This window comes from Callospermophilus lateralis, chromosome 8 (genome assembly GCF_048772815.1).
Source record: "Callospermophilus lateralis isolate mCalLat2 chromosome 8, mCalLat2.hap1, whole genome shotgun sequence".
Classification (NCBI taxonomy): domain Eukaryota; kingdom Metazoa; phylum Chordata; class Mammalia; order Rodentia; family Sciuridae; genus Callospermophilus; species Callospermophilus lateralis.
The window spans coordinates 14,930,434-14,951,956 of record NC_135312.1 but is presented as its reverse complement, the minus strand read 5'-3'; the positions used below and the strand labels follow the sequence as shown (position 1 = coordinate 14,951,956).

General features: G+C 34.0%; 1 protein-coding gene across 4 annotated transcripts in view; it reads right to left on the bottom strand.

Annotated features, from left to right (window-relative positions):
• Slit2 (slit guidance ligand 2) overlaps positions 1–21,523 on the bottom strand; it is a 333,688-nt gene that overhangs the window by 103,305 nt on the left and 208,860 nt on the right. For 2 of the 4 annotated variants that reach the window (XM_076864131.2, XM_076864130.2), the window contains exons 6-10: positions 13,630–13,701; positions 8,124–8,195; positions 5,283–5,446; positions 3,858–3,869; positions 2,777–2,915 (exon numbers count right to left, since the gene is read on the bottom strand). In XM_076864131.2, the coding sequence (XP_076720246.2) occupies positions 2,777–2,915; positions 3,858–3,869; positions 5,283–5,446; positions 8,124–8,195; positions 13,630–13,701 (459 nt within the window). The remainder of the gene's footprint in view (positions 1–2,776; positions 2,916–3,857; positions 3,870–5,282; positions 5,447–8,123; positions 8,196–13,629; positions 13,702–21,523) is intronic. The other 2 variants (XM_076864129.2, XM_076864128.2) reach the window with 1 other exon arrangement.

Sequence of the window (21,523 nt, the reverse complement as noted above, 5' to 3'; positions counted from 1 at the left end):
ACTTTTTCCCCTGGAGGCCCCTTCCTGCCTTCCCTGTCACCTCCCTTTCCTAGATGTAGGTGGGCCCTGGGTCTTCTCTTGCTCTTCTTTTAGACACTTGAAGGCTTTAAATATCACCTTTGTTTTTGTTAGGTTAACTACTCTAAAATCTTTGCCCCTGGTCCTTGTCTTTCTCTGGACCTAAGGTAGGTTACATAATTTTAGCACCTCTAGCAGAGCCATTGGCACTTCCATACTTCACAGGTTGAGCCCACCCTCATGTCCCTTGCCAGGTTTGGTTTTGCTCCTCAGCTCCTCACATGCAATGATAGAACCGCCACCTCCCCATCACCTTTGCTTGGAAGGCTGGCATCATCTTGGTTCATCCTTCTCCATTATTCCCTCGTCTCATCAAATGCCAACTCCCATTAATTCTGCTCCTATACTAGGTACTCTATTCGTCTCCGTTCCACTATTCCTCCTGTTCCCCATTAGCTCCTGCTCTCCAGCATCTCTTGCAGATCAATGTAACAGCTTCCTAAGAGGCCTCCTGTATTCCTTTCTTTTGCCACATCACTGACACAAAGCTACCAGACAAATCATCTGAAAGACTCACTTAAGACTCCTGTGTTTAAATGCATCCCACATAATGTCTAAGATGTGAATAGTATGAAGACCCTCCATGAAATGGCTGCAACCTGTCTCCAACTTTATTTTCCTCTACACTGTCCAACATCAAATGTCAGTCAAATTGAATTCCTGTTTTATTGTATTGTGTCCTTTTATCCTGACTGTGATGCTCCTGATGAACTACTAGTTCTGAAAGCCCTTTGATCATCTCTGTATTTGTACTCACTATTGTTCTTTCAAGGCTTAATTCAGGTTTTACCTCCCCCTGAAGGCTTCCAAGAATGAAGTACCATTTATGGAAAAATTACTTTATGCTAAGCATATATAGCTCTATGTGTTAATGATTTCATTTCAAACTGATAAGAACCCTTAGTTTCAGCTGGAGAAACAGGCTCATAGACAATAAGTAACTTGCCCTGTCTCAGAGTCAGTATATGGCAGGCAAACCTGCAATTCTAGCTGAAGTGTTCTGACTGGGTCTTGCCCTCTACTTAATGCCCTCTGTAATAACTTCAACTTTATGTGTTCATCCCTTATAACATTTTTACTTCATACCTCATTTCAAGTTATCAAATTGGACATCAGATTTTCTAATCATGTAATGAAGAACTCAGAAAAATTCATGGTGCTGTTATTTACTTAATAATCCTCGTGCCTGGAAAGATGATGAACACACAATCCTCCTACTCAAAAACCACGTCTCTTTACTATCAACTTCATCATATCTCCTCTTTTCCAACTGAGCTTAAAAGCCTTCTGTATCTCACAGCTTTAAAATTAGATACAGTTGTCTTTCTTCGGACATTGTTTTCTAAGATGCCTCAACATGAACCTATTACTCTAATTAGGATCAACTATACAATCTCTCAAATATCTCACTCACTGCTACCATTTTCCTCTACTCTCTGATGTTTCTCTTTCAAGGAACATCATGTGACTCTTCCCAAACCAGACTTTATACTTCTTTAAATGTTCAGCTAAAAAATATTTACAGATCGTTCTTATAGTTAATGTATTATTTCATCAATTAAAACTTTGATGCAAATACTATCAACACATGCATATGTTATTTGGGCTATGTATCAAATCTCCACAAATTCCAGAATTTGCAAAGTATTATGACTTATGCTCCAAAGCTCTAAGCACACTATTCAATGTGTATTACTTTAAAATAATGGCAGTGGATCTTCTAAACTAAGGTTATGCTCAAATAATAAACTAACTACTCTAGTTTATTATAGAAATTTTAAAAGAACAGTTTTTGAAAAAAAAGTTTTTTTATCTTTAATTTTTTTTCCTTTCACAAGAAGTTGGTTCTATATTATTACTTCAATCAAAAATATCTAAAAAAATCATTTTTTTGAGTTGTGATTTAGAATTGGTCAATGATATGATGGGCTGGGTTTTTAGAGGAGCTTTTTAATTCATGGATATTGAGGTAAAGATCCCCCTAGTGCTTCCTTCTCGGGATGGTAAAAGCATTCCATTTAAGTCTTACATGACCTTGTTTTTTTCCACATGACTTATCTCTGGCAAGAACACAGAAATGAATTCAGCAGATGCATACAAAATATGTATGCATTACTTCATCAAAATAATTTGTTTTTAATGGAGGTAGGACTTGACTTGACATCATAATATCCATTTTATAGTTTGCATTGGACTAACCATCCCAACAAAGTAGTGTAACTTCATTTTAAAACATGAGCTCTTTGAGAAGGCAGGACCTCCTCATCTTGTTAACTTGCTTCTATGGTTTATTCTCCCCAGCTGCGTCTCTCTTTGTATCCCTACTGCTTTAAACTAGAAAAAGACAGAAGCAAATATTCGGTCCCTAAAGTTTGAACTAGGTACATCTCTTTTTTCTCCCTAAATAGCCTAAAAACACTTTTTTTTTTTTTTTTTTTTTTTTTTAGGGGAAGAAAAAACACTATTCTTCCTTTAAATGTATTCCTTTAATTCTGCCTATGGAGAAAAATCCTAGGCAATTTAACAAGGTACTTAATTAAACAGAGTAAGGGTCAATACACTTCTGAAGAGAACATTTGTCTAAGCTAATTGATCAGATGTGCCTTTAATAAACCCAGAATCTCCTAAAAAAAAAAAAAAAAATCATGGTTTGTTCAGTGGGGAGGTAGAGGGATAGGAAAGATCGCAGTGCACATACATTTCTGTGATAGTCTCTGGCAGGTTTGTGGGAATCTCAGTGAGACCTTTACCGCGACAGTCGACAATGTTGTTGCTACAGGTACAAGCAGCCGGGCAGTGCAACACACTACAGGAAGGAGCCATGAACGACTGATGACCTACAAAAGAAACACACACGATTAGATTTCTCCTCCCAAATTTCATAATTGTGAAACGTCAGACTGAGGTCAATTAGCAAAATATGTGACAGAAACAAACTTCTCTAAATGCTCAACTACGAAACATCCTTTATTTCTAAAATGTACTGTAGGAAGCATGCAGCTATATTTATTAGATGAAGCAAATGAGATTTTGACAACTGGTCATGAAAGTGGCAGTTTTCAAAATTTGAAAAAAAAAATGTGAGAGGCTAAGTTCATATTCAAGAAAAGAATTCTATTCAAAGTTTTGAGTTCCAAAAAAAGCAGCAACTTCAGATTAATCTCTATTCATTTTCATAAGCTTAAATAAAGTTTGATTTTTACCAAATTTATGTAGTTTAATTTACTTTATCTCAAAAAGAAAGAAAGAAAGAAAGGGAGAAAGAAAGAAAGAAAAAAGAGAAACAAATATGTAAAACTCCCATCTTGGTAGACATACCATTGCTCAAGTTATTGTATGCCAATAAAGTGGGAGGAAAATTAGATAATACTAAGTTTGATGTCTGAATACATTCAAAATTACTGCTTTCTTTGAAGTCATTATAATAGATTGTCTGAAGTCATTCTTCAATTGTTAATCTATATTATTCTTTTTGCTTGCTACACATGATTTAAAATTTGACCATAAATATATATATTTTACTAGTCAACTTTTAGAAACAAAACCACTTTGCAAAGAGATTTTTCTGTTTGAAAGATGAAGGACAGAACACCAGCAGGACTGTAGCAAGCAGGTTTTCTGGTGGAAGCAGAAACATCCCTCACAACCTGCCAGGGAAAGGCACTTGGCGATGCTAGTGTGCCAAGAAGAGGCTGTGAGATACCTGCTAACCCTGCACCTCCAGACAACCTGTCAAGCTACAACAGTGTTATCAATCTAGAAAAGAAAGTTCAACTTGCCTTCTTCCTCATCTAGAAAACAGGGAGGAAAAAGTAAAGAGAGAAAAAAAGTGGTTAGTAGCGAATTGTTAGTCATTTCATGTTTTAATTCTTTAAAAAATTAAAAAGCAATCAGACCTATTGAAAACTTCTCATAACATTGTAAGAGAATTATTTTAGATCATAAAAAGTATGGAAAAATACATGCAAAGTTCTAAAAGGTAACAATAAAATAGAATCAAGTACTAGCAACGTGTCCTCACTCCTTCAGAAACCATGAACTATTTATACATTACATTGGTCACTTTGTATTTTGGGGTATTGGCTCCAGAACCCCTGTGAATACCAAAACCTGTGGATGTTCAAGCCATTTATATAAAATGATGTATAATTTGGATATAATATGTGTACATTTTCTGTTATGCTTTAGATCATCATTAGAATAATTATAATACCTAATATAACATAAATGCTATGCAAGTAGTTGCTATATTGTATTGTTTAGGGAATAATCACAAGAAAAATCTGCACATGTTCAGTATGGATGCGATTTTTTTCCACATATTTTCCATCCACAGTTTGTTGAATCTGTGATTGAAGAAATAAATCACAGCTATGGAGAGCCAAGTACATATGTATTTTATAAAAATTGTTTTATTATATCTTCAAGTTATTCCTGAAGCAAAACTAGACCTATATGTATAAAATACATTATATACCAATATGGATGTGTGTGTGTGTTTGTGTGTGTGTGTGTGTACCAACTAGATCAAGACCCTTGGATTCAACCATGTGAACTTGAAGATTATTTTTCATCATATTTTAATCTCTAACACATAGATAAAATTACATTCTCCTGTGGTTGTTTTGGACAGGAAATGACATAATTACATGTGAAACAGAGAAAACAGAACTCAGTAAATGCTAGCCACATGTTATCTTACATAGCACATCTTATTTTTGCTTTCAGCTTGTTATTTAAACAAGTCATTTATTTGTTTTAAGTAAAACTGAATTATTAATATATTTTTATACACAAAAATACTTCATCACTTTGCATTTACAGTTGAGTTTCTCTGAATTTCTAAGCAGGGGTCTAGGATTAGCTAAACCTTTTTCAGTTATTAATATAAAAGTAGATTTAAATTGCTACCTAATGGGAAGATAAAATGTTGTAAGTAGAACTACAATCCAGGAATTTCCTGTATTTTCCCCAAATAAAATCAGAAATATCTTAGGGACAAATAACTATTAGTTGCCAATCATGTACAAATACCTTAAGACAGATTATTATCATTGCTGTAAAAGAAGTTCTCTGTAGAGTCATTAGTGCAGGCTTCCACATGTTAGTGAGCAGCCCGGAAACCTTGGAAGCATGCATTCTTTACATCCCTTTACATAAAAGCAGCCAGAAATACTAGAACATCTTCGTTCTTTTTCCCTTACCGCTGCAGACAAATTCTCGTTTTTGAACCTCTGCGACATTATGGCCTCTCAGGTGAGAAGGGCCCATGCACTGAGTGTACAGGCCCACCCGGGGCCTTTGGCGAAGCCAGTCGGAGAGCCAGGCCAGGTGGCAGTCACAGTACAGGTTGTTTGAATGGAGTCGGCTAAATGAGAGGAAAGAAGATTAAAGCAAGAAAACAGAAGATAGTCATTTCAAAATTTGAAATATTAGTTATAATATATCCTTATCTCCTAATATAGAAATAGATTAAATTTACCAACCTTCGGTCTAATTATTTTTTGAAAAACTAAATTGGCTCACAAGCTCAGAATCAAGTCCTTTTCTTTATCCTGAGCTAAACAAACACACAGAAATTGGAAAAGGACAATAAAATTATTTTGCTTATGTTCATTCAAATGGGTAAAGAGAAAATAATCAGTTCAAGGATAAGTGCTCTGCAGTTCCAACCATGCTGAGAGCAAATGGAGATCTGATGGGGGAGAGTGGGGAGCCAGGGAAGGGAACAAGTTATAAAAGCTGTGACTCTCCATCAGAAGTATCAGTAAGTCCTGCCATTATTAGTCTCTATAGAAACTGCTTGCAAAGTCCTTTTAGCAGGCCACATTTTGCTGAACAAGACAGAATAATAATTCAATATAAAATGCTTATTTTTCAAATCCCTATTCTGATTTCCTTCTTTTTGTGTTTAATCACAGAAAAGGGATTAGCTGATTTTGGCTGTTGGGGACCTATCCCCAAAGAGCACAGACTGAAATTAAAAGGCATAAGTGGCTGGGAGAGAAGGAATTGCGTCCCATCTATGTTGGCAAGATCCATACAAGATCATGGATTGCTTCCAAGTGGAAAATGGCACTTCTCCATTAATAAAATATCTGACAAATGTATCCACTAAATTAGGTAAATGACTTCAAACTGGCTTTTATGTTTTCTCAAACTAAAGGATATTCAAAGCTATAAATCAAAGGACCATTCCCAGAATCATCTATGACATAGTAATACCATTTTAGTCCTTTTTAGCTGATGTGTTCAATTCTAACCCAATAACAGTAATGGATAGTAAAACATGGAACTCAGTCCAGAAAGATAATTGGACTATAAAAATGGAATTTTTAAGTAGCAGTGATAGTATAGAATAATGAACCAACCAAAGCAAGGGGATTTAAAGTTAAATGACTGCTTTACATTCTCCTTGAGCCTGTGGATAGAGAACAGACTGTTTTGTATCAAAAGGAGAAGCCATGCCCCTGAACAAAACATAATATTTTGGGAAAGTTAGGTGACCTCTGGCTTGGTTTGCTTAGAAGTCAAAGTGCTACTCTTTGGATGCCACAGTGACACATTCTTGTTTTAATTCTTGTTTCCCTCTAAATCTACCACACTGCAATGATTCCAATTACGTGTGCATAAATTTGGAATGAGAAAAAGGATATAAAATTTTAAAAAGCTGATCAGTGAGACAAACCAGTGTCTGTCTACAAAAAAATAAGGAGCATCATCAGAACTGTAGATAATGGATGTTTTTACAAGTTTCAATTCTGCAAAGACTGAAAATATGATCAGTTGCCTTTTTTTAAAACAAAATGACTAATATAAATAAGAAACTAATTTTTTAAAACTATAGTTTGAGTGAACTGGACTATTAATAAGATATATTAGTTTCAATCTGATAGCCCCAAGAAAACAAAATTTACTTATGCTCATATACATTTATAATTTCTTTATTTTTACTAACTCATATTCCAAGGGAACTATAATGATGTATTATCACATATAGAATTTGATTTAAGTGAGAAAAAGATGATATTAAGTTGCTATTGCTGAATTCATTAAGAAGCTAACAATTCAACTGATTTAAAAAAATTTTTTTAGTTGTATATGGAATCATATGCAAACTTATTTATTTTTATGTGGTGGTAGGATTGAATCCAGTGCCTCACACTTGTGAGGCAAGTGCTCTACCACTGAGCTACAACTCCAGCCCTCCATACATTTTTTTAGAGAGAGAAAAATAAATATTTTTTTCAGCTATAAGATTTTATAAGATGAGAAACATTTTGAAAATCCAATCAAAACAAATGTGCCTGACTTCAAAACATTTTATCCTCAAGAAGTGCAATGCCTTGGCTTTTTTCCTAACCATTTTACACATGTTATATGTAATATATTTTTAGGTCAAGGTGATTTTGAAACCCAGTTCAAATAACATTTACCTGTGAAAATGCTACAACTAAATACTCCCATCCGAGCTTTAAAGAATACTTTTTTAAAGAGAAAAGTTGACTATATCTAATAATTCATTACAAAATCATATTTAGTCACCAAAAATATCTTAGTGTCCACCTTAACCCCTGAAAAGATATTTTTAAATATAAATGCTGACACAACCTTAATTATAAAAGCACAAGAAGGTGATGCTGTAATTTTACATTACAAAGAATGTCTGAGAAGCAGTTGAGCTTTATTAGGTCTGCTTGCAGTACAGTAATAAAATCATAAAGATTTCTCATTTATCATTTTTGACAGCCAATCAAGGAGTCTTCTGTTTCTTAATGAAATGTGACCTCTACAGGAGCTCAATGTAAACTTTTTTGTTGTTGCTGTTGTACTCCAAGCTTCCCCTAATGCATACACTTCAAAGGAAATTTTCATAATAACAGTTCATTTACTAAAGTATAATTTCTAGATTTGTTTTAGAGGTTTTGCTTTCCTTTATGTCTCCATAATGAATTAATCGTCCTGTTTTTGGCCTATTAGAAACTGCCCTTGAGGAACATCCTTAATCAATTAAATTTGTCTTCATGAATATTGTAACTACTTACAAAGTCCTAAGTTTAGGCATATGGTTGAAACTTGCCACAGAAAGCCTAGTAATGTTGTTATTGTTGAGAGTGCTGTAAAACAAAAGTTGGAAATTTTAGATATGAAAGAAATTAAACATTTTATATATTAATAGGTCAAAAACTTCTACTATGTTCATGTAGAACAGCTAACTACCTGGTAGAGAAGTCCATAGAAAATGCACCATTTCACAGTGATAACAACTCTTATTCTTGAACATATTACTATATATTTGGTTTTATTCAACATTTATTACAAGTGTATGGCTTTTCTAGGAACAATCCTGGTTAATCCTTTTCTAGGAATAATCCTGGTTAATTACATATCACTTTGGGCACCTTGTGCATGTATGTCTACTTACGAGATGGGTTAAGGAATTAACAGGACAGTCATGGTTGATAAAAACTGCACGGTTGGTTATCTTTCTTTGGAAAGGTATGATGTATACATTGTCCATGGGTAAATACACTTGAATTTTCCAACTGAAATCTCATAGCAGCAACACCACACCATTGGTGTCATCTTAGAACACTGCACTAATCATTCTCTACTGTGGATGTTGGCTGCTATTAAAATTTGGGTAGAAGGACACCATATTTGCATCAAGTGGGGGATGAAGCAGTGTTATCTAGCAATATATTAAAAAAACATCATTTACTATAATAGCTGCAGTCACAGCGGCACATATTGTCCTCCATTTAGTGTAGCATAATAGAAATGATGGCCTCTTGAGGTACAGTAGGAAGATGAGTGGTCAAAGAAGTCACAGTGAAAATAAATATATCTCTTGCTTGATTCACATTTTTCCTATATTTCCCCAACATGAGCTTTGCTAGTTTATTATTATTCGATATTATTATTATTTTGAGGGTGGGCAAAGAGATCAGTTGAAAACAAAATCCTTTGAGAAGAGAAACCTAGTTCAAATATCAGGATTTTTAAAATGGCATTGGAAGAAGATCTCGTTCTGTTTTAGCATAGGAAAATTCCAGAAGCTTTTGGAGAACATTAGCCGACTAATTCTATGTTTTAAAGGTCCAGTCATTTTTCCTACGTGATTTAATTCAAATCTCCAGGTTAGTTCTTACACATCTTTCAAAACTGGATGGTAAAGAGAGTAAGTAAATATTATGGGTCTGAGAAATTAAGTCAACCTCTCAATGTTGTTGGAACATCCTATATGCCACCACTCATAACCGCAATGCTCAGCTGATCTGCAGCGGTCACACACACACATATTCAGCTTAGCACAAATACACTCAATTCATAGACTGTTTGAAATATTTCAGTTAGTGGCAAATATTTTAAAAATAGGGGAACTGATCTGAAATTTTCCACTCTGGCTTCTCTTGGAAAAACGGGATTGTTTGGCAGAATCTCCCACTGCAGTAGGATGACAGTCCACTGGAGTTGAACATTGGCCGTAACAACACAGGATATCACTGCCAGTTTAGCAAAGTCCTCACCACCTCCAGCTGTCTGATCTTTCTCTCTCTTCTTCTCCGCCCCTCTCTTCTATTGCATTTCTATACCCAGTTCCCATTTCTTACATTTGCGTTCCCTGCCTGGTCCTCATTGGCAAATAAATTTTCAAACCCTAATGCAAACCCTATTACACTATCAAACTTCATCCACCTGGACCATCAGTCCTACCTTTTGTCTTCTTCAGAGGTCGTGCCCTCTTTAGTCACCACCTCAACCAACTGTCAATCTCTTCCCCTCATAGATTCTTTTTGCATTTCCACATGTTATCGATACATCCATATAACTGTTCCAACACAATCTTATCACAACTAGACTTCTCCAGAGGAAAAACAAATTCTCTGTTCTTAATCTTATTAACTCTAAATTTTTGTAATTTGTCTCCCCAATTGTTTCAATTTCCAGAGGGGTTTGCTTTCAAATTACCTCTTTTCTTTCCTTCAAATTTATGCTGATTTAATATGGCCAAAATTTTTAGCATATGTGGCATTCTGTAATATGACTTTGGGAATATATTTTTAAGATAGCTTATACATAGTGGACATATGAAATTCAAAGAATGATTTTTCGCATTCCCATGTAAAGAAGTGTTTTCATTGAACGCTAAAGGATGCAACTATCAATTGAAACCATTTCTCAAAATACTAGTTCACATAATACAACAGAAGAGATATATTATCTTAATATTTTATTCAGTGTTTGTGCTAGCAGAGCATAATATTGACATTGCAAAAATAGGGTTGAAAAGATCTCACTGCACTTTATTTCATTTTTTTTTTTTAGTTGTAGATGGACACAATACCTACATTTATTTTATTTTTTATGTGGTGTTGAGGATCAAATCCAATGCTTCATATATGCAAGGCAAGCGCTCTACCACTAAGCTACAATCCCAGCCTTCTCACAGCACTTTAGCATAGGAAAATTCTAGAACTTTTTAGATTAAAAACTATGTGAAAATGACAAAATTAAGTTAGTTTTAAAATTATTAAGTAAATTGTATTATTGGCATGAGGACATGTACGAAGTGTTTTTGATCAATTCCAATTCTAGAACAACAGAAATTAACTGTTATACTTATTTATTTGTGGATGCCTTCACCCATGTGTAAGTCTCCTTACATGCTCAAAATCAAGATTTTCTGTTTGTAATGAGAATATATTCTAGAACAAAAGACATCTTGGTGTGTAAATGCAGAATGTTAGCCTTTAGAGTCATGGAGTACCTTCACACTTGGATTGTGACTTAGTCTTTCTTATTCCCTTTGTGACAAGCAAGCATAATACTTGGCAGAAAGTTTTGCATTTGATGGATATGAATTTCTACGTTTTAATTCAACTAAAATATGACAAACTTTGGACAAGAAAAAACACATCTTAAATATAGTCAAAGGGTATAATTCATTTCTGAGTCTAGTGACCTATCCCCAGGGAAAAAAAATAGTTTCCAAAGTTATTTTTGAGATGGTATCTGAATATTAAGAAAGTGTACAGTAAATTCTATCTCTCCTAAACAGAATTCCATGAAATGCCAGTTCCCCATGAACACACAAGTGCTGAATTACCTCCTTGCTCTCGTTACCTGAATTTCATTCACAAGCTCTATCACAATGAACATTTCTATCAGTGACCCAGAGTGAGTCTCCATCTTCTCCTGTTTGGCTTCAGTATAGTGACATGATCATATGTCGATTCAATTAAAATAAATTTAATCCCCAAATATTGGGAATCTGAAATTTAAGGTAATGTGCAGGATCCTATTTGTTCATTGTTCCACAGGGAAAGATACTGCCTAAGATGTTAAAATAGTAGTTTTTTCAGTGTTGCATCCAATTTTGTTTTAATTTCTTTATAAACTAATTTGTCTAAATGTCATTTAAAGTAAGAAGATTTTGAAAAGTTAATATGCTTATTAAAATAATATCTGCTTGAATTTTCAAAATAAAAAAAATAAATCTTTTAAAAAGACACATTTTCTCATATCAATTGGTAATTTATTTTCTTCAGCAAACAGGTTCTGGTAATGATGTATCTCTTTGAGGCATGTATATTAAGGTCTTTAAGAGATTTCCCATCATTCTGGAATCCTATTTTAATATTGTGAACTATCACTCTTTGGTTATCACTCCATTTGTCATGTTTTGATATACTTCATGATAATGGTTCTTGCTTAAGTCACCTTTTAGATATTTTGCTAAGATGACCAAAACAATTGTACAAGTTGGTTATATTTCCAAAACCTTACTACTTTCAGAAACAATCATTTCTGTCAATAGTAAGTAAGCACATATATTGTTATTATATTGTGATTGAAAGGCTTCAGTGCCTGGCTTGGTGTTCTCCCGATTCCCCACATACATATCTAACATCAATATAGATATATACTTAATACATATGTAATATGTATACATATATGATTCCATGCCTAATAAAGGTTGAAGAATTTTTACCTAATAAGAATAACAAGGTTCTTCATGAGATTTAATTCAACCAAAATATTTAACAAATTTTTCATATAGCGACTGGGACTATTCATATATCTAGTTAGAAGCACCGACTTATCACAGATTCTTTGGTTTGATCAGCTCTGTTCCATGAAGTAACTCTTGCCGCAGTCTCTTCATACATGAAGTTAAGCCACATTGACTGTGAGTTTGACATCAGGCCACTGCCATGAAATCATAGTTGCATTCTAATTGTTCTGACTTTGAAATAGCAAGAGTGAATTCCATATGTTAAAAATGACTCTGGTGCACAATTTGAAAATTGGCCTTATTACTAAAAATGTACATAAGCACTGTGAATGTTTTCCTTATAGAAAGAGTTAGACTGATATCAACACATAAAGGTGATGTCTCTTATAGTTAGAAATTAGTAAATAATTTTGTATTTCACAATTTATTTCAATCAATTCATTCATTCATAAATCAAAATAGTAGCTCAGTACATGACACAGCTAGAAATTCTACACATTAACTTGCAATAAAAATAAAAATCATAGATAAAATATTTCTAACATAAGCCATTCTAGTTGATTTTTTTTTATTTTTAGTTTATTCCTGAAACTCAAAAGCAACAAATCCTTTCTTCTGGGGGATGGGTTAGTTATTTCTGAAAAACTTCCAACAAATGGACTAAAAATTCAAAACCTCTTCACATTTAGTTCAAATTGTATTTCTGAGAAAGTTGTGTCAAGAATGAAACAAAGTATAGGAAAATATTTTCTATACTTTTAAAAATCTAGAAATGTGAATCTTTTACAAAAATTTTCAGAAACATACAGGTGGCGTGTAGTGCTTTAGTAACTACAGTATTCATCAATATTGAATTTTGTTTAATTAGTTATTTATGAAAATTATTTTACTAAGTCAAAATTCAATAGAGATTACTTAGTTGCCTCTAACTGATTTTGTCAGATATGCCTACCCAGCAAGGAAAGAGAGGATGCCAATTATAATTCAACTCTGTATGTTGTACATTACAAAGTCAGGAGTGAAGACTTTGAAATGGACCTAGTGAGCGGTTTATTAAAATCAAAAGTAGATTTCAAAGTGACCTTACAGACACAATGTTGAATTACCAGTTGAAAATTATTTTTTAAATGAGAAAACACTTCTCTCATTGTGCAATAACTAGAAGATATACCAACATATCAGTTACTAAGAGGTTTACTTTTTGATGTTCTGATTCCTACAAAATTCATTTAATGTTAACATTTAGCAATTTGGGGAATCCTCACAAAACGTGTGGCTCCTAGGAGAATATTTTTATCATGAAGAGAACAATTTGAGTCTTAGATATGAAATTTTCTCTAATTGTATACACATGACATGCAAGATTTTGCACATATACTTCTGGATTTTCTGTGTTCATCAAGAGTTATTTAAGGTATCTCTCTAGGAGAGCATTTTGACACGTTGTTTTAAACTAGCAGATAGGTCCCATGTTACCACTCTAAAGACACAAAGCTCCTGCTAAATGAGTAAGAGAAAAAAGCTATACTCACAGCACTTCCAGGTCCCGGAGAGCCCTGAACGCCCCATCTTCAATACAGCTGATCTGGTTGTAATCCAGTTGCCTGTTAAATAGATTAGAAGAATATATGTAAAAGGAATAAACGGTAGCAAGGGTAGGTGACAGGAAGACTCCTGAAGGGTCTGTGAAGCTCTCACTAACTGAAATGCTCTCACAGACACACTCATCTGCTTAAGAATGTCACAAGCCATTCTGGCCACTCTCTATGCCGCGACTGAAATCTCTTTTTGTTCTGAACTGTCTGTGCAAATAGCAGCCCTTGGAAAGCTCCAGTAAATAATAACTGCACCTTATATTAAATGCCATAGGAATGCAATTTCATTACATCAAGAAAAGCTATCCATTAAGAGCTTTCAGCGTCATCTTGCTGAAACAATTTCATTAAGGTAAAGGACTGTAAATCACTTAATGTCACATGCACCCCCTCAGTGACCTAACAGAATCCATTTATCAGAGAAGCCCAGCTGCATGTTAATTTCACTATCCTTGGCAAGGAAGAGCAAGAGTACTTTTAGGTTTCGTTCCTTTAAAAGCAGTTTCCCTTCCAGAACTCCAAATCAAGAAAGAGAAATGACATTCCCTACATCTCCCTATCCTTAACCTCAATACACTTTAGAAAGCTAGCAGTTGTTTTATATTAAGAGTCTCTATTCTTATAAATTGCATTCTTTATCATTATTTGCAAATTCTCTGCAGCATAAATGTAGCACACTTTTGAGTTAAGAAACTTTCATAATTATATCACTCTCCAAGAAAATAAGTTTATGTATTAAGAAACTGATAAAAGTTTTGCTTTTCTCCAAGATGCCAATCTCAGTTCCAAACACTAAGAAACACATAGTACAGGCAAATAGTTAAAATGCTGAATTTAATTATAATAAAATGTTTAAATGCTGCATAGGTATATTCTAAATAATACATAATTCACACAAATGAATTTTCTCTAATAGTCTAAGTACTCTGTGTTAATTTTTAAAGAGAGAGAGAGAGAGAGAGAGAGAGAGAGAGAGAGAGAGAGAGAGAGAGAGGAGAGGATGTTTCTACCTTGGTTTGCTTTTTTTCCCCTTCTCTTTCTTTTTGATATTAAAGACTTCTGTATTCATCTTAAGGAATCTACTTGATTGGAATAAATAGCTAATACTAATTCCTGTCTGTACTATGTCCCTTTTTCCAAATAAATAATCGTTGTTTAAACACCGCAGCTTGATGCTTAGAGATATCATTATTCCTGTAAAGCAAAAGTTATTTTAATGCTTCACTTGAGATAGAAACAAAACATTTCATGAAATAGGTGAGTTGTCAGCTCTACCTGCACTGCTGAGAGAACACAGATGTACAGGGTAAGGTTATGATCATCATATGAATGAATCTCATCCTTGTTTCAAGTTCAAATTCCCGAAAAGGGCTCATTCATATCTGAGGTCTTTTCTTAAAGAACTGTTTAAACATTCCCATAAAATAGTGATTTCTCTCACAAGACTACTGAATAAACCAATGATTTAATCTGTTGACTTTCAGAGGGCCCCTTCAGATTCCTTACTTTAGAAATTATGTACATAGAGAATGTCTCATGAAATATACATCTAATTTTTAAGTGGATCTCCAGGAGACACAATCATACACAAGACTACCTTGATGTGATGCAAATGGTACATCCAGGACATGCAATATAAAAACAGGTGCACCCCGGAGAAGATACAATTTTATTGCTTTTATAAACTCAGGCTTTCCCCAAATAATAGCTACTACTCATGCTACTGTAACAGCCTGAAGCATTTCTACTTATTAGGAAGTAATGCAGAAGTATAATTTCATTTTCCAAGAAGACTTTTAAAGCCTCATGATGTAATATGGCAGCTGTGGTTCCAAGAAAACACTTACATTCTGGAGCACTTTTGAGTTTTACAGATTAAATTCATTTACCAATTAAGTTAATAGCCTTTTTATTTTAAAGTGCTAAAATATATATCTACACTAGTATTCTCTAACCTCTTGAACAATTTATCAAAGCCATTTAAATTAGAACAATGGCATGAAGTGTTACCCTTGACACACTACAAAAGAGAAATTGTTTCCAGACAAATTGGCAAAATCTTTTAATGCTATCAAATTTGCCTAATGCAGTCTCCAGGTTAATCTGTAAAAGGGTGAGCTGTATGTTTGCCCATATCTTATTATCCTTAGCTGTCAATGTATAAATCAGTGCTGACACAGCTTCTTCTAAATCATGCATACAATACACAAAGGGGAAGCTCTAGCATGCCAGAAAGCACTCAACCAAATCTTGTCCTACAAGGACTGAAAGGCAAAATACTCTCCTTATACCAGAAGTTGTGCCTTTGCTTTAAACTGGTAATTCCACCCCTCTTTAACGTTGCACATAGTTACATACTGCATTTGATTCTTGGAAATCTAAGCTGTATCCATGCTCAAACATTAATGACATTTGACTTGCACCTGACCAAAGTTTACCTTAAAACTCTACTATATGCCTTTGTATCTCAGTTCACAAATCTTCTGAGAATGGAAGGTTTCTTGTGAAGAGGTTACTCATAAGTAAGAACAACCAAAATCAAACAAGTCAATAATTTTTTCACCAATGGGTGGATTTGGTGACAGAGGGATGTTTATGGAAAGCTATGTGCCCGCATGAGTGCGGATGAGAAAAATCTCTGCATGCAGACCTCCATTTATCTGCATATGGTTCAAGATAAACAGTGTCAAAACTGTGCAGGAGCGTAATTTATTTCAGGATTTCTGGACTTGTTTCCTGCACCTTGTTTCTCTCACCCTGCTCATGTCTTTCTCCACTACCTCTCAAGCCCCGGGTACTTGTGCTTTCTGTAAACAGGAAAGGATCTGTTCTCAGCCATGCCTCCAGCGACAGGCTGACTTTCTTTAGATGTGATTTCCCATTGTGGCATGAAGTTATTCTGAATTAAACGAAAAAAAAAAATTACAAGAGGAGTCTTTTTTCCCCCACTTCTCCAAAAATAAAATTCCAACTCTTTAGCCAGGCGTAAGGTAAACTTGTTGGTCTTTAGAAAGATTCAGCTAGTAAGGGTGTCAAGTACAACAGAGGCAGTAATAGGACATTTTCTTGGCATAGGGTTGCTCACCAGAGGGAAGAAACGTGGACTTTTCTTATTTTCTGGGAAGAAAGAATCTTCTCTTAATGTGTGTGTGTGTGTGTGTGTGTGTGTGTGTGTGTGTTTTCCTTTTAGTTAACTTACTCTAGCACAGACTCCTGTCTTCTTCCTTATTTCCTGCCTCTGACCTTCCCCTATGCTTCTGTTCCAATTCAAAATTTCCTCTCTATTTGATCCTTCACTGTCCTCATTTGTGAATTGGTGTTTTGAAGTACTACCTTAATCTCGTGAAAATAATGAGGTTAAAAGAATTATCTTCCTGATCTTGGTAAATATGAATATTTTATGATTCTCTTTTCAGTGGTGGGAGGAAGATGGTCTGATGCTCTGGGAAGCTCTAGACTGCCTGCTTTGATTTTTCCCCACCACTGGTAAACTTAGTCTTAGCCAGTGAAGTTTGCCGAACAGACCACCCCTGTTATGCTGTGTCACTCCACGCCTCACACATGTAGAATTTCACAAGCTGATCTGATTTTCTTTAATACTAAAAATAATTTGGCCTATTTTCAGAACTCGATTTATTCTAGTTATAGGAGACAATATATAATGTTTCTAAACCTAAGTTTTATAAATAGGTATGTTGTGACAAAAAGATTAAATATATGCTTATTTGGCATCCTGAAAAAATAGTTGAAAATAGTGTATTCTGATTCATTAAAGTTCTCTGAAGGGATTTCCTCATTTCCTTCTTTAAAATTTGGATACCATACCGTGCTTGAGTTATACATATAAAACTTTCCTATTAATTTCACTTTTTGTGTGTCTAAAGTAACAAATGCATATTTTTCTAAACATCCAACTAATAAAAATATCTTATTATTGTCTTCTTTTTATGAGAATCAGGACACAAAAAAAATATACTTAACTGTGAAATAACACATAACTTAAAATTCTTAATAATGCCTAAGCTAAACAGGATTTGTCTCAGGGTCTCAACAAAATTATTATGACTGTGATTCATTTTTGTTATATTTTGCTTAGGTTTAAGTATTAGAAATAATTTGGTTCACATTCATGTTACTATTGTAAGGTAAAACATTACAAAATTTTAGTTGACTGAAAACACATTAATGTGCTTAGAATCAATGAGGGAATAAGAACATTTCCGTATAGAAGATATCTGATAAAACATGAATCAAAAGGGAGAGAGAAAACAATGTTGTTAAAGATATGGATAAAATGTCTTCTGTTTATTTCCTCTGTGTATTAAATTCAAGTCAACATAAGTTCCCAAATATACAAATATTATGTCAATGTTACTTTTAAGGAATAACCCAAAATATAACCCAAAATATAAATTATAATGCATATAAAGGGTACAAAATAATATGAAATGCCCCATATAAATGATAATCTTAAATATACATTTTAGCAAGTCATATGATTTCTCTCAGCTTAAAAGCACATCAGTATTAACCTGGACATTGGGAAACAAAAAACAAAACAAATTGAAGGTAAAGATTATTCTGAGAAACACAAACCAATTTACATTGGGAACTAGGCATCTCATTTTTTATTGAAATACTCTACTATAAAGTTATATCTGCTGGAAGGGGCAAAAGATACGCCTAAGGAAGATGGAGAAAAGAAAGTAGGTTGACATTCAGATTTTATACAGATGAAAATGAGGCTCACAGGTGTTCAACAGCTAATGCTTGATAGGTAGCAGGTATTTTGTTAAGCTTTAGTTATAATTTATATCTATGCATTTCCAAAGCCCATACTCAGTACCCTAATGGGTAAAAAATAAACCTAGGAGTTTTTTTCTTGTTTTGTTTTGTTTTATTTTGTGCTGGGCATTGAACCCAGGACTCTGTGCCTGTGAAACAAGGATTCTACCAAATGAGCTCTATCTCCAACCCCTCTAGGAGGTTCTTAATTCTTGAAATGGTAATGATCGTGCTTCAAGGAATAGCCCAATATATGGAAAGACTTCAGAATTTCAGAAAAAGAAGAGATTACTCTAGTCTGAAGCAATCCTAAGTGACAGAGGAAAAAAGTGATCCCTAAAAAAATGGTAGAATCCACTAGATAGAAAATAAAGTGGGTATTAAATCAAAGGGCTTTTGTGCAGATTCAATGGGCAAAGAAGCTGTAAGTCTAAGATGACAATATAGTACACAGAAAAAACGCACTGCTCTCTCAGAGGAAAGTCTGTGTTTCTACAGACCCTCTTGCTCTAGGACAAAATTCTGCTGTGTTCCCAGGGCTTTATGACAGTGCCGACAACAAAGGTGGCTTTTTATTAGTTGGATTATTTTGAAGGAGGTAGAGGTGGGATTAAAAACAGTGTCCATGGAAAAACTTTCGGTATCTTTGTAAAATTATCTTATGAGACTATAGTCTGGATACCAAAATTCAATCATCGGGTTATTGTAACAGTTCCGGGGTAGCAAAGTGTGCAGATCAATGTTGGAAAAGCAAGAAATTCTCGAAGTCCTATTTTTGTCTCATAGGATAACACTGCAGCCATGGTAATATCGTACCAGTACCAGTTCCTCTTTTATAAGTAAGTGCATTGGATTTCCAAATACTCAGTTTGTCCTGTGTTTTGTTTGTCTATTTTGGTTTGGAAGGCATTTATTAAGAAATATTGTATGCATTATATTTTTTAAGAGAATGCATTGACAAAGAAAAACCACATAAGACACTCTGGAGACAAAGCAAAATGCAAAGGTTGGGAGGTTATTGAAAACCAACTTCATCATCGTGATTGGGGATTACCTCATTTCAGAGTGTGATTTTGAAGTGAATGCAAACCAGGGATATTACAGAACCATGGACAGTTCCCACGGTATTGACAGAGGCATCTGCTAAATGCCGATTTTTTTTTTTTTTTTTAAGTTCCCAAGACAACTTTTGGTTGTCTTTCAGATCCACAGGAAGTATTCTGTATGTTAGGGGGTGTGAGGGACTGGCCCCTGTAAAATAGAATCCATCTTCATTTACTGGCTCTGAAAATGAATTGCCTTCTCTACATATTTGCTCAGAAGTTTCTAGGCCCCTTGAAGACTTGAGGCATGTAATCTAAGTCTAAGGACAGTGAGCCCATCCGCAAAGAAACAACTCACATTTCAAAGGTATTGTTGGCTCAGGCTTGCTGAAAATAGTCTAGAAAAGGCCTGGGGCAAGAGAAGATACGATGCCCACTGAAAATTGATGAATATTAGTTTCATAAGGAAGAAAAGTAATGAAGTAAACATGAAAACTGACTAAAGCAGAAATTTTGCAATTATGACTTAACTTACATGACAGAGGTACATAAAGTCTTTCATTTGCATGGGAAAATTTACATATACTCTTCTGTTACATATTTATTCTATATTAATTGAATACCTCTTACTCCCTTATCATCATGAATTACGCAAAGGTTAGTAAAGAGAAACTAGAAGAGAAATATTTCCAAACTAGAAAAGCATAAATATATAATGAAATATATATCTTTGTACCTGAGATAGAGTTGTGAGTTCTTCTACAGGTTTTAACAAAGTAATGAAAAAGAAACAACAAAAACAATAATAATGATTAGAAGGATGAGGATAATGAGGAGGAGATGATGATGACAGAGTTCCATTAGGAAACAAAATAGATTTTTAAACAATTGATAGAGCTCCATAAAAACACGTTACAGAGATCCACTTTCTCCTGTTTGTTGAAACTTGTTATGGTTAATAACAGTGCATCACAAATTGGGCGATTTCTTTCCTAAAATGTCAAGGCCATACATCATTTCTTCCAAATGTTATCATGAACTTACCCCAAGAGAACCATGCTGAATCATCTTGTGACTTAAATCTTTGTCTACACATTAATGCACATGAAGAAAGAATAATGTATATTTTCCCCCAACTTATTTTTCTTAAAAACATTATTTATCCTGAAAAAAGAAAGATAAGATTCATAACAGTTTTAGGGTTAAAGAAATTGGGATAATGCAAATAAATTGGAAAGGTATATATTTATTTACTATCAGAAAATGATAGAATTTGATTGGGCCATTGAGTACACTTTGAAGATGTAGCACAAAACGGAAGGAGGAATATGCAGGCTTGGTCTACTTTACATGGTGCATAAAATAATTCTTGTTGGAACTTAATTATTTTAAGTATTCATATTGTACTCACTAAAATCTAAAGTATATTGTACTCACTAAAAACGTAAATTAAGTTAGGCTTTGTCTTGGTGATAAACTTTGTGAGTAAAAACTAACAATATAGTTAATTTTAAAAAGTTTATTTGTATGTGGTTTTTTTTGTTGTTAAATCCTGGGTAACGATAACTGGGTTTTTTTTTTCTTTAAAAAATGAGACTTTTGACATATTATGATACTTCAAGTACATACTTCAGAATAAACTGGCAAGTCTCAGTAACAGAGCAAGATGGGATATGAATATTCTTCAAGAGGATTAAATTAAGTGGGAATACCTAACAGATACTTGAAAACAAATCAGTGCACAATGTAACATCTTCCTTCATGATTCAATTAGGAGGCAGCAAAGTCTTCATAACTACATCCATTTTAAATCTTTAAAATACACATATGAATTTTCTGAAGAAAATTTCTATAAACACTGATTACTATTTTGGGGAGGCATCAGTTGGTAATTATGGCATCAGTACTTTAGTTAATAATTTGTGACAAACAACACAGATGGAAAAACGCTGCCAATGACTATCTTAAAAATTGATTATTCACTTGATATTTTAATATGGTCT